The 13,440-nt window shown below is 39.6% G+C and overlaps 1 protein-coding gene across 6 annotated transcripts in view; it reads left to right on the forward strand.

Annotated features, from left to right (window-relative positions):
* kiaa1549la (KIAA1549-like a) overlaps positions 1–13,109 on the forward strand; it is a 114,196-nt gene extending 101,087 nt beyond the window's left edge. For 4 of the 6 annotated variants that reach the window (XM_084364242.1, XM_084364241.1, XM_084364244.1 and 1 more), the window contains 8 exons: positions 692–824; positions 3,209–3,450; positions 3,709–3,877; positions 5,585–5,682; positions 7,603–7,748; positions 7,839–7,993; positions 8,105–8,177; positions 9,598–13,109. In XM_084364242.1, the coding sequence (XP_084220368.1) occupies positions 692–824; positions 3,209–3,450; positions 3,709–3,877; positions 5,585–5,682; positions 7,603–7,748; positions 7,839–7,993; positions 8,105–8,134 (973 nt within the window). In that variant the 3' untranslated portion in view covers positions 8,135–8,177; positions 9,598–13,109. The remainder of the gene's footprint in view (positions 1–691; positions 825–3,208; positions 3,451–3,708; positions 3,878–5,584; positions 5,683–7,602; positions 7,749–7,838; positions 7,994–8,104; positions 8,178–9,597) is intronic. The other 2 variants (XM_084364243.1, XM_084364245.1) reach the window with 1 other exon arrangement.
* The last annotated feature ends 331 nt before the right edge of the window (positions 13,110–13,440 follow it).

A 13,440-nucleotide genomic window follows, 5' to 3' on the forward strand; every position in this document is an offset into this window, starting at 1 on the left:
TAGTTTCATGAATTAATTATTCATTTTTTGTTTAATCAGTAATATTTAAACTGCACTTTTCCACCAAGAATTACTGTAGATGTGTAGCAGTAGAGTATAGTTGCTAAGCAACACATAAGGAGTGAGTGAGTAGTGAGGGGTGATTTTTAGTATTTTACATTTCATACTGATAAGAGTCTGTTTTGCTTCTCCTTGTCACTAGCTGATGAAACACTTTCAATCTTTGCACAGATCATGAAATCCGTTTACATCTGCTGTTCAGACACAGAAGAAACTCAACTTAGAAAATCCATGGATGTCACAGTAAACATAGCAAGTGGTGCCTGGGATTTAACCTGCAGAAACACCACAGCATTAAAGCAGTGCCAGAATTTTAATGTAAAATAATAATTTGCCTAAATGTCCATTAAAGGAACTTGGGGCAGGATTTGTGAAAAAATAAACATGCATTTTAAGTGTTTTAATGCTAATGGGTGATGAAGCGTTCAAAACCAAAAAGAATGAGCCCACCCACGTATCTCTCCATTGCCTTGAACAGGCTGTGCGCTGCATAATGCACTGCAATTCGGGCCCGAATTTCCCGCGCAGTCTTGCGAACGTGACTTCAGATGACGCTGAATGCGCGTCCTTGGATACGGATAACTGCAGTATGGCCCTGAGCTGTAGTTAGTGTTAAAGTGTTTCTCCTCAGGTACTCCCACCCACGAGAGCCTACCTATTGGAGCCGACAGTCTCTGAGCAGCCCGAGCCCAGTAGAGACGGAGATGGACCTGCTGGTGCTGAGAGAAAGGTCCAGGAGGGGCATCCGCAACAACGGCTATGATGTGAGTAACTGGATGAATCTTGGACCTTCTAATGAAAGGCGAGTCAGTGAGCCTGAAATTAACTCAGTAGTATACAGGAGCACATGTCAGATACAGGAAAACTACAGTGAATAAAAACTGGTTAAAGATGAGTCTTAGAAATGATTTGAAGACCTATATTACCCTTGGGTTTTACGAGAGCCAAGGTTGTGTGAGTGGAAGATGTGAGGGATTTACTGTGGAAGATACCCAGCGGCAAGACCATGCAAAGCTTTGAAGAATTGTGGAGTTGGATCCCGTAATAAACTGTAATATAGCAGCTCAGGCCTGACCTCTGACCAGGTGAGTCATACTGAGCGATGATGAAACCATGGATGGATCTTCCTCTTCCAAATAGATGATGGTTGTGGCAAAGTAAAGCTCTGCCACTTTGTCAAACTAATAAAATAATCTTCTGAAAGCATTTATAATTTAAATCCTTCCTTTACCCTCATTCTGATACTCCCAGCTCACACATAGAAGATTAACAAATCACCTTTCGATGAACTTTATAAACCTGCAAACAGAAAGATAAAGACAGGGGAAGTAAGATGGAAAGGGAGGAAATGACAAAAAGATTAGAGAAAAAGTGATTCCTTCATTTTAACGACAGATAAAGATGGAGAAGGGAAAGAAAGAGTGGAAGAGAAGGAGATAAAATGGGGCCAGATAGAGTGAGTGTGAGCAAAATCTCTTTATGCTGTTTCTCTGCTGCACCACGGGAACAGCAGCGACCGTGCTACCTAGCTGAATGTCAATGACTCTGAATATGATTATAGCCTGTTCATGGATTCAGATGGGAGGCTCGATAGCGGTTAATAGCCTTGGATGCAGCAAACTGTTTGAAACGGCACAAGGAGAGCAGAGTGTGTTTGTGCAGGAGCATGAATGTGTGCGTGTATACATACTGTAGGTACATAGCTTCAGTTTCTTCAGTTTGGTTTCATGCTTTATGGTCGTTGCTACTGTATATGCAGCCTATTATAGTATACTCAGTATTTACAGTAGTATATTTATGTTGGTTTGTGGCTAAAGCTGGATTGCCTGCTTCATGTTAATGTGCGCTGCTTTGTATTGTATATGTTTGGGTATGGTATGTGCTCAGGCTGCCACATCATTTTTTATTGGAATCCTTTTGTGATAAGAGGGTCAGATTCCAAATAAATAAATCCTTGCAATTTAATGAAAAACTGTTTCTGAAGTTTTCATTAAACATATCTAATCTGGGAATTTTAGAAAATATTCGATTAAAAATAATGTGGTATTTACTTAGCTGTACTACCTGCTCACAACTTTAATGTGTTTTGCATTTTACACGTTCCCTATCAAACAGTGATTTTCACCTTGTGGGCAAGTCAAAGATACATAAATACCTATAGTGTGTAGCGGATAAATGGTAAAAACTTCTGCCACTCAATGTGGTACTAGTAATGCAAAAAAAAGAAGAAGCATCAAGCCTAAAGATTGAGCACTATTACCTACTTATCAAATTCAGTTAACATTTTGAACATGCGTCCTTGAATTATAGACAAAAAAAGGTTGGAAACACGCCGCATGATTAATTCAATAGAATATATGAAAAAACACCCAGCTGCTAGTTGGTAAAATGGCACATTTAGGTCAAATGAATGCACTCCAATACAACTTTCCTGCAATAAATCCTCCATTCGTGGAGGTTATAATGTTCAGTTTTATTGATTTTGCGTTTGATTCAACGTTGTAATCAATTTGGAGATGTAGTTTAAGGTGCTGTTGAATGTATTGTTTTGTATTCACAGGGGTTTCAGTTATTTTCTTCACTCTGTTTCCATCAGTGAGAGTAAGCTGAATAGCTGAAGAATATTTCTGTATAATGCAATACAGTTTAAGTTGCATTAACATGTAATGCACTGGCAAATGTGTGTGCACTACATTGTATTGTAACTGAAATACTCATGCAGTCATATTTCACGAGCACCTGCTCTGTAGAGGGTTCAGGGCTGATGATTCTACCTAGTGATCAGAGAAAGAAAGTGGTGGAAAAAAAATTGGTTCAGTTTCAACTCCCTTTTTAAAAATGTACCAGGAAACTGCAGATCTGTAATGTGTTTTCTCTGACCTTCTGCTCCTGAACATATTGACTCTTGAGATTTCTGTCTGTTTTTAAGCTTATTCGTGAACTAATAAGACCATCGATTCCAAAATCCGTTACATATTGCTCAGAGCATTTGATTCTTAGAAAAACGGAAGTTCGATACAGTGGTCAGATATGGAGAATTGATCTGTCAGGAGCACGTGTGATTTCATTTTCCATGTCCTTATCACTTAATTTACAAGATGATGAATGCATCCCTGTCACCCTAACTGAGTGTGTGTTTGCTCTGCAGGGTGAACCAGAACCGTTTGAGGAGACCAACGTGGACCGTCTGATGAGCTCTCTGGGTTATGGAGGTGGATCTACTGGCACTGGGAACGGCAGCTTGGGGGTGAAAGCTCACCGCGGCTCCGACTCCTCCACACTCAGCTCTCAGCCATCCATTGACGAGGTCCGTACGCAGATGCATATGTTGCTAGGCAACGCCTTCAGCCTGGCACCCCCGGACCATGACCCTCCTTCTCCTCCAACCAAGTAAACTTGTGTTTTCATATAATATTTATTTCTTAGCACATCTGCATGATTACAGTGTTGTGTAAGAAAGAAAAAAAGAGATGTGCCCTGAAACACAATTTGAAATCCCAGTGTTCATCCCACACAAGCAGTTTTTCAAAAAGTAGATTTTTCTGAACATGTCGACTTGATTATGCACTGTACACTGGGAAACTAAAGAGAGTAGGTGTGAATCTGTTGACTTAACTTTTTCTTTTTTGTTTTTGGCTTTCTCTTCAGCAGTCACCACCATCACCACCACCATGCCCACAGAGCCTACAACCCATCCCACACCAGCCACTACAGTGACGGGGTGACCAGCGCCCCAGGGACCATGAACCATCCCTGTGGAGGCAGGCAGAGGAGCACAGGCTATGAGGACATGCACCAGTGTAGCCTGCCCAAACCAGTAAGCCCTTGGAGGAGGAGATCACTGAACAATTTAAAAACTCACATTATCATCCATGAAGTTATGTCAAATTATACAAACAATACATGCTGTACATGGTCTACAGTATGTGGCTAAAGTCTTAGCAAACAGTTGTCTCAAGTTGAAATGGAGGAAGATAAGCATTCATTTGGAGTTGTGTTTTTATCCACCTGACATTTGTCAGGTGGATAAAAACAACATTCACTCTCTTTTAGCTCTGCTTTGGTCTCCAACAATTCCAGAGGGAAGTATTTGGCTCTTTAGTGGCTAAATGCTCCACTATGTTCAACAGAAACGTGCTTACTTTGTCTTTTTGCTGTGTGGCGCTTGGCAGGTAATGTACAGACAGTTTATTAGAACCGACTAAAAACAACTGCATGCTGCTGCTGGAAACAGGGTTGATGAGAGCAGTGAGACTGAACCAAGTTGCAGGTCGTAAAACTGAAACGATTAACTAAAAGGTACTAAAACAATTTGAGGAGAATTTTAGAGTTGGATAATGATTCTCTGTAGGTTCACATTTCCCAGACACCTTTTACCAAAATATTATAGTAGCTTTAAAGTATTAAAATAAAAGTCCCCAGCGGTGGCCTGGGTTCCAGCCTGTGGCCCTTTGCTGTATGCCTTCATCTACTCTCTACCACTTTCCTGTCTAACTCTCATACCAGTCCTATCACTATAAAGGACAAAAGCCCCAAAAATAATCTTAAAAGAAAAAAAAGTACAATAACTTGTATAATATAATAAATTATGTAGGAGATCCATGTCAGGCTCATTTTTAACTTTTAATGCTGCTTAGTTTTATCTTTAACTTTTCGTGACATTTTATGAGCATATAAAAGGTTTTGTGTGTGAAGTACCTCATTTTTAGGAACCAAGTTGCTGTCACTAAGTTTTTAAAAGGTTATGAAAGAAGTACAAATATTTCTACAGTATTTCTTTACTGTACTTTTAAAAAGTACTGGAGTAGAAGTACAATGTTGCACAAAATGTGAATAGGTACAAATAAGTTTTGTAGCTAAGGTAATCCGCACTACAGCTTTTTATGTCATGAGGACACTAAATGACCAGAGCATAATACTATGCTTGTAAAAACCATACAGAGCAGGTCAGAGGTTGTCAAATAGCACTGTCAAAAAAATAAAATAAAGCCTCTATGAGCCTGTTTAAGTCATGCAAATATAGGTCCCCATGCATATGTTTTAATGCATTTTGGCACATCCTGTTATCTGTATCTAGACACATGTTGAATGTTCTGCAAATTCATAACATTCCATAAAACCTTAAATTGTTTGAGCACTCACTAGATCCAGTGAAATGTTTGCACACAGACTTGCACAAAGAGGTTGGACATCCAGAAAAGCTGTCGTTAGTGCTGTCTGTGTGTGCATTGCCAACAGCTGATCAGTCAGAGAGAAGCTTTGCAGAGATTAAAGCGACACAGGATTGAACACCCACCAACAAATACAATTGCCTCGCGCAGCTTGAATCTGTGTCTTCTGTTTTGCTCTGATCAGACACCCGTCTGAATTCTGAAGCCCTCTTTATTTGTCAATGTTGTCCTGTTTTTCCTTACACTTTGGGAATTATGACTTTCGCTCGATATAGTAGTATATTTTATACTCACACTACAGGGTCCAGATGGTAGCTAAAAATATGTCTAAATGACATTTGTGACTTCTGCAGGGTTTCCGGTTCACACAGCTTCCTGATATGGGTATTGGGTCTCCCCCGCCACTGATCCCTTCAAGACCAGGACCGCCACCTGGGACCTCACTACGACGGTAACACCCACACTCACACAAATACAGACTACAGGTGCTTGAATCATAAAATACATAAAAAACATTTTTTATAAAATCAAATGATCAAATTTCAAGGAAATGTTCACATGTGGCATTTAAAAGCATTCCTGTTTGACTTCTCAGCCAATCAAAATGCAGCTCTGCGGCTAACCACTGTGTCCGATAAATATATAAATTCCTAGCAGAGAACACGCAGGAGAACAGAGTGAAAAAACGCTACAGAATATTAATGAGCATCGTTTGAACTGACTGCCCTCCACATTCACTCTCTATCTGCGCCTTTCACTTCTCTCTCTCTGGCCCGTATGTTCGACTGCATCATTTGAACTGAGCAGCTTCTTCATTTAAATGCTGTTGCTGTGTGCACCATGTTGCTGGGCACTTTAGCACTGCAGAGAGTGATGACTGTTGAGCTGCTGTGGCTCATGTGGAGGGACACGTTTGCCATCTAGTGGACATAGAGAGAAAATACCACTCAGGAGTAAACATGTTCCAGCTGCGATGCACTGCAGACTGACTGGGACAAACTCAACACTGCAAGAAGAAAAAACACAAAAACATAATGTATTTATTAAATTACTTAGATATAATGAAAGATTCAGAATGTTTGTATTTTGTCTGGCTACTTAAATTTTGAATTTAAAATTTTGAAACTATAGGTGTGTGACCATTGTTCTTGCTTTAAAACCAGACTCAGAAATGTTTTATTGGTAAATCAGTCAGCTCGTCATACATCAGTACCTCTGTAGTCTCGGGGAGAGCGAGTGCAGCATTTTAATTCCTCTTCAGTATGCACTGTGAGGCGTTAGTGTGCACAGTGCATTATGGTCTTGAGCCCTGGCAGTGTCATCATCTGTCCTCCAGTCTCTTACTGTGGTGTGACATTTACAGTTAGTACGCCTATAGTGAGAGCAGGATGCTGCAGTGTGGAACAGGTTGTAAAGTGTAACGATAAAACCACTTTTATATTTATATAAAAATATAAGTATATAAAAAGTATTTATATACTTTTTTTTAATATAATAATTCTGCGTTAATTTTATTTTAAAATAAAAAATAAAATTAACAACATTAACAACAATAACATTAAAGTGGTATCAACCTTAGTTTTGACTTGAGTACAGTGTGTGGTTATATTTTTACCCTTAAAATAATACACCTTTTCATACAATTAAACTTTTTACTGTCATTGGACAAAAAACAAATGTAGATCATTGTCTTTCTGCTGGAAAACAATATATGAATAAATACTGCAGTATTTCTTTATGAAGCATTAGTACTGCATGTTATACAGCAGAATCTTACAGACCTTGGCTTAAATGTTTTTAGTATAATTAGTCCACATTTGTTAAAAGGAAAATGCAATATGATGATTCATGATGTACTCTACGTCTTGTCTTCTGTCTGCTGGTGGTGTGTCTGTTTTGAATGGAAACACATCCACTGACCCAACACTTCAACTGCTGCCACTGCTCATAAAAACCAACTGACACTTCAACTATCAAAAATATGTCACCCCTCAACTTTAACTGAAATTGCTTGTATTTCCTCCTCTTTAATGAAATTCAGACTGCTTCATCTCTAACAGGTCTCACATACAAAATCTCATCTCAACTGCTTTGAGGGCTTAAACTGAAAACTCAAACTTCAAATGCTTTCAGTGATTATACTTCAGACACTTCACACCCTTTCAGTGCTCCACCTGTAATTGACCCTCAATTGTGTGTTTCAGCCTATGTGACGTAAGCTAGAATTATTATTATCACTATTTATTTATTTTCTTGATTTAGTTTTGTACTGCTGTATTAAACAAGTGCTGTAAATTGAGTGCTAATTTGTTTATTGGTTATCTAACTACTGTACATCAGGTTAACATGTGTCGCTCCTCTCCACTGGCAGTTCCACCCCTGATGTTAGCCTGAAGCCTCGTGTGTCGGAGGCGTCAGACCTGCAGGCCCAGCAGCACAATGGCGCCCCGTACCTGCCGCTGTCCAGGACCCCCTTCCCTGCTGTCACTGTCGATCAGTCCATCACCACCTACTCAGGTAAGACAGAGAGGTTGTGTGTTGAAATGAAGACAGTAGCTAAAGTAAGTTAAGTCATTGGCTAAATCCATCTTCTCCCACCTCTCACAGGAAACCCAATAACAGCAGTGTACGCTATATCAGCCAACCGTCCGGGTTACTCAGACTACTTTGTCATGTCACCGCCGTCCTCATACCGTAGCCCGTCCTGGATGTCCTACCCACCTGAGCCAGAAGACCTGCCGCGGCAGTGGAACGACACACCGGTGAGACACGCACCGCTTCCACTTCATGTAGTTTGAGACATTAAAAGATGCAAACGCTTTTTGTAACAGTATTTTTCGGTGTGTGAAGCAGTCCTTCTCTTCTCCCTGCAGAACTCACGTCATCTTGAAACCATCTGCTGAAGTCGTCTGCCTGTGACACTGAGTGGAAACAGCCAGTAACTTGGTGGGTCAGATCAGCTCAGCACTGCTGTGTTATGTTGTCGTGCTTGTTTAGTGAGAGAGGAAAACAAGTCATCTGTCTTTTTGAGTGTCCTCTCACTGGAATCTGTCCTGCACTGAGTTAGATGCAATAGACTGTGTTGATGTTTTACTTTTGTATAAAAACAAACAAACAAATATATATACTGAAATGATATACTTATTATATACTTATTAACATGTTGATAAAGTAATACAACCTACAACCTTTACCTCTACTATAATCAAATTTAACAAGTTGACTAATATTTCTACAAACATGTGAGCTAAATTTCCTGTTGACATGACACAATGGTAGCACAGTAGCACCTCAGTACAGCACACAGTTTTTATATATTTTTTTAAAGATGCCCTCAGTGAATTATTCTGTCTAGACAGCAAAAACATTATCTCTTTTGGAGGTCAGATTGCAGACCAGCCTTCAGGTGAAAGCTGACAGGATCCAATGTCTGCAGTGGCGCTCAGCGGAAGGCAACGCTTTACCTGCACAGATGCCTTTTGAATTCACTTTCAACGATTTTTAAACTGAATCTGTGCAGGTTAATTAAAAGCTGATGTAGTAATAAAGTATTAAACTGTATTTACAGGCGAGGCATCCCTTAAATTAGATCAAGGGGACTTGCTCACAAATACTAAGTAATTGAAAAGAAGATTAAAATTGACAGCATCTGACAAAAAACAGTCTCTAAAATGAATTTACTGATTCTGCTGACCTTTTCCTGTCAGCAAGGCATCAAAAAGCCTCTAGACCGAATTATGAGATTTTACACTTCATTAAACCACAATCACACCACAAAATGACATTTACTTGTCCACATAAAATGGGTGGAGCCAGAAGATTGGTGACGTAGTGACTGCTCACAGACTAGCTGGTATACTGCTGTAGCTGGTATGCTGTTAATTGGCATTTTGTTCATCACTGCACACCAATTCATCCAATAAGGAGTTATTGAAGATGGACAATAGGGCAGTCTGAGCTTATCAGCTTGATAACGGTTGGTTGGTTAGTAAACTCATTTGTTCAAGTTTATTCAAAAAACATACTTTGCACACCGTTGCTCTTTGGTGGAACAGAGTCTTTTTTATACTAACAGCAGAAGGTGCATCACAGCTACAGTAATAAGCTATGATAGCTCCCTCAATTTTGGACCCTCTAGTTCTCCCACCGTTCAAATGTCAGCACTGCCAAGACAGCTTGTTATTGGTCAACAGCACAAATTTGCATGGAAGTTGGATTTTTGGGGAATTTTGCAATTTTAAAAGCTGGTGAGCCCAAACCTTTAGGACACTCAAATAGTCACAACTGCTGAGTGAAAACTCAACCTAAATCTCTAATGTGATCTATTGGCAGCTCAGTCATATGTGCTCACTGTGTTTGTCTCCAGGTGTCTCTTTGGACGGGCAGATGACCTCCCTCAGAGGAATTCTCTGGAGCTTAATCACCTCTCCTTCACTTCGGCCCAGCGATCCTCCTGTCTGATTCATTCATCCCCAGTGGACCCCACTCTGCCCCCACATTATCCCCAGCTCCACCTCTCTCCACTGGCCTGGCCTCCGTTTATCCTCTCTCACAGCCTGCTTCATCTGCAGCTCAAACCGATTCTCATCCTCCAGAACTCCTGTGCCCCATAAGCCCCTTCACCTGGTATAAGCTCTTCTTCAATCTCCTCACCAGTGAAAATCTTCAGCCATAATTCTCTCTCTTTCTGTATTCTCTCTGCTCCCTGAGCCCCTGGCCTCACTGGTCCACATGGGCCCCTCGTCACTATTTATGTAGACTGCCTCTTCTGTGGTGACCACCACTGTACAGCAAGAGGCCCCTCACACTGCTGAACTAAACTGAGCTGAGCTGCGTGAAGCTGTACTGTGCTGCCCTGAGTAATAACACACACATGCAGTGTGGATGAACAGGGTGAGTACAGTACAGTGTGACAAGGGTGACCTTCCAACTTGTTCTCTGTCCCAGCAATCATCGTACAGTAACTGCCATCTGCCCAGCACACGATGGCACACAGCGCTGCGTTAACAGGACGGTAGTGCCCCAGCAATGGCCAGTAGTCTACTCCTCTTCTGAGCTGGACTGGACTGGGCCCTCCTGGACTTGCCCCTAAGGTCAACCATGAAGCCAGGAAAGCTGGACTGACTTAAAACTGTGCTTTTTTGATGAATCCAAATTCCTATGTAAACCTTCTACAGCTGGTTAATATGTGTATTTTAAACTTAAGTGAGAAAAAAAAATTTAAGGAAAAAAAATCTCTTGTCTTGAGCTGTCTCAATTTCAGTTTTTGGATATTTGTGTGCTTTTGTCTTTTATTTTTGTGCATTGATTATTATCAATGGATTACTGTACAAAAAAGACGTAGTGAGTGTTTACCTTTCACTCACTTTATTTCAAGGCAAAAAAAATGTTACATTCTTCAAAACAGAAATCGGCGGCTTAGTTGTCTGTGGTTATGATGGCATTTCTGTACTTTTAAAAAAGAATTACTTCATTTACTTTTTTCCGTCATCAGATTCAGAAATGAAAACAAGAATTAGTCACTATGTTCTGTCCATCATCTGATTATGAAGTTTTTGTCTGCGAACCATTAGGCAGACCTGGGTCAAATGTACATAATTGAAATCCTCCTCACGTGCAGTTCTGTTCTGTAGCGTTGCAGTCGCTGCAGGTTTGATTTGACTCTACGCAAAAACTTAAGACAAAAACATTCACCATTTGATGACTTGGATTTGAACTGATTTCAATTGTGGTTTGACTCAGGTCTGTTACAATTATGTGAACACACCAGTATTCTTAGAAAAACAGTTATTTTACTTGAAAGGTGTCTACTGTATTCTACTGTATAAGGAATTTTGACTTTTGGTTATTTTGGTCTTGATGAAGAGGGATGAATATTTGATCACTGGACTATGATGTAGTACTGTTGAAGAGACTCGCTGGGCTCAGATGAGCCCTATATGTAATGATTAAATGTATTTCTGTATATAGCAGATGATTTAATGAAGAGATTTATGCAAGTACTGTGGGAGGGATACTTCGCTTGACATTGTTCTGGCGCCATCGTTCTTTTAGTTTCACTGCGTTTAAGGACAGTCAGACTGTTTCTGAAACTTTCTGAGGGATGCACACATTTCAGTCTCATCTGGATCATCTTTTCTCACACAACAAACAGAAAAAAAGAATATTACAGATAACATTTTACAAAGAAAAAGATGGATTAGAGTGACATGTAGTAAAAGGGCACTTGTTTAGCAGATCTTACCCTGCATTTACACTATTCTTTATGTTTGAACGAAGCTAATATAGCCATAATAGTCGAAATAATGCAATTTTTTAGTACAGAGAATGTCACAGTCTAAAATATGTGTACCCTCATTTTTTCTGAGGAGAAATGGGTATCTGTGAGCACACTGTATGTAAGGCTCCTCATCATGTAGATGGTACTAAAGGAGATTATAGCCATATATTAACTTCACCAAGTGGACATAAAACAGCTAAGATATACAGTGTTAAAAGTGACAGATGATACCAAATGAGAGTATATTAGATGAGGCAGGAAATATAGATAGATATGTATAACAGGGATAGAAATTATAGTTTAACTTAAAATGAGCACTTTTATAAAGAGCCCAAACAGAGATGAGTAGAATCAATGCAAAGATGCTGTTGTATAGCATGAAATATTGAGATTATATAAATCTACAAAACACTTTTAAGACATAGTTTCAACCAAGCCTGAAACTGTAAATGCATAATCAAAGTAAAACATTGTAAATGCCCCATTTCAGCTAAATAATGATCAGCAACAAGAAGGCTGTGGCTACAAATGACCCCACGCAGGTTTAGTGGTTTAGTTTTAATGACCTGAGGAGGAGTTTCTTTCACAATCTGACAGGAAAAAGCCCCCAAAGCCTGATTCTGCTATATTTTAAGAGTCAGATACTTTAACTTTGACTGGTTTTTGGTCACGTAGAACATATAGTTACTGTATGTCTAAAGATAAGATTTACAGAAAATATATTTTGACTTTTAAATTGACACAGGAAATGTGGCTCATCAGAATTTTCTTGAAGTTGCAATGGGGGACTTTGTACTCTTGACCTCAATATTTCTAAAATCCTGACTACGGCCCCGCCACTATATTCATGACTTAAAGTTTAAATTTAAAAGAAAATAAACAACGTATGGATACGTACAATATATTTACATCTATTTAAAATACAAATGCAACATTCAACATTTACAACCTGTCAAGAGAAGCCTGTATGTAAAAAGTAACAGTCTTTTTCAGGTCAGACATTTTTTTAAATTCCTCCCCTTTTTAAATCTAGGCCTGCACATGATTCATATTAGATGTGGATATTTGGGGGAATGAAAGCAAAAGGTATGAGATGACAGTACTGGAGCATTATGAACGTACACGGTGCTATTGGTGTTGAATCATCATCATCATCAGACCTGCAGCAACCATCACATTTTAAATGGTACTCAGTGTTTAAACCCATGTATGGTAAAAAACAAAACACTTCCACTCATGTTTTATTTGACTCCATGTTAAAGAGAGGGGTGGGTGGGTTTTGGTTTCCAAGCAGTGATTTAAAGAAGGAGACTTGATGCTATGCTATAAGTTGATGTGCAATGTTTGTGCTTTACACGGGTAGCGGCGAGATGCTTTTATTGACGACGGACTCTGGGATGGACTGACTGTCAGTAGTTTTTTTCTGCCGTTTGAGCCATGGCATGACGCTGTGATGTCATGCAGGCACTGATGATGTCACACTATTGTCACTCGGGTGTTGATGAGGTCACAGTGATGACAACAATGAATGCTGTTGGATGTAGTTATGCAGAAAACTTTTTGGTGAATTTAAACAATAAAGACAAATTACAATTCTCTGCTCTCGTGCTTTTTTTCTGTCTGTGTTTCATTCAGTCTTTTTAGATACATTTGCGCTACAATGAATAATGAACTGCTGTGTGAACAGTATCCTCATTTTAACACCACTAGAGGGCAGCAGACACATACAGTACATCTTCAGCTCTCCTTCACACACCCTCCTTGAGTGTCCTCCACCTTCTGTAAATTATTACAGCAAGTGATCAGAAGTATTTGTCTGTTCATATTTGTGTAGTTTGTGCCAGCGCCCACATGCAAAAGAAATAAAATACATCTTGTTTGAAGGTGAGGCGGTAGCATCATGAATAAAACATGTCTGGAGAATCATTT

The sequence above is a fragment of the Pagrus pagrus genome, assembly GCF_965226575.1.
Source record: "Pagrus pagrus genome assembly, chromosome: 10".
Classification (NCBI taxonomy): Eukaryota; Metazoa; Chordata; class Actinopteri; order Spariformes; family Sparidae; genus Pagrus; species Pagrus pagrus.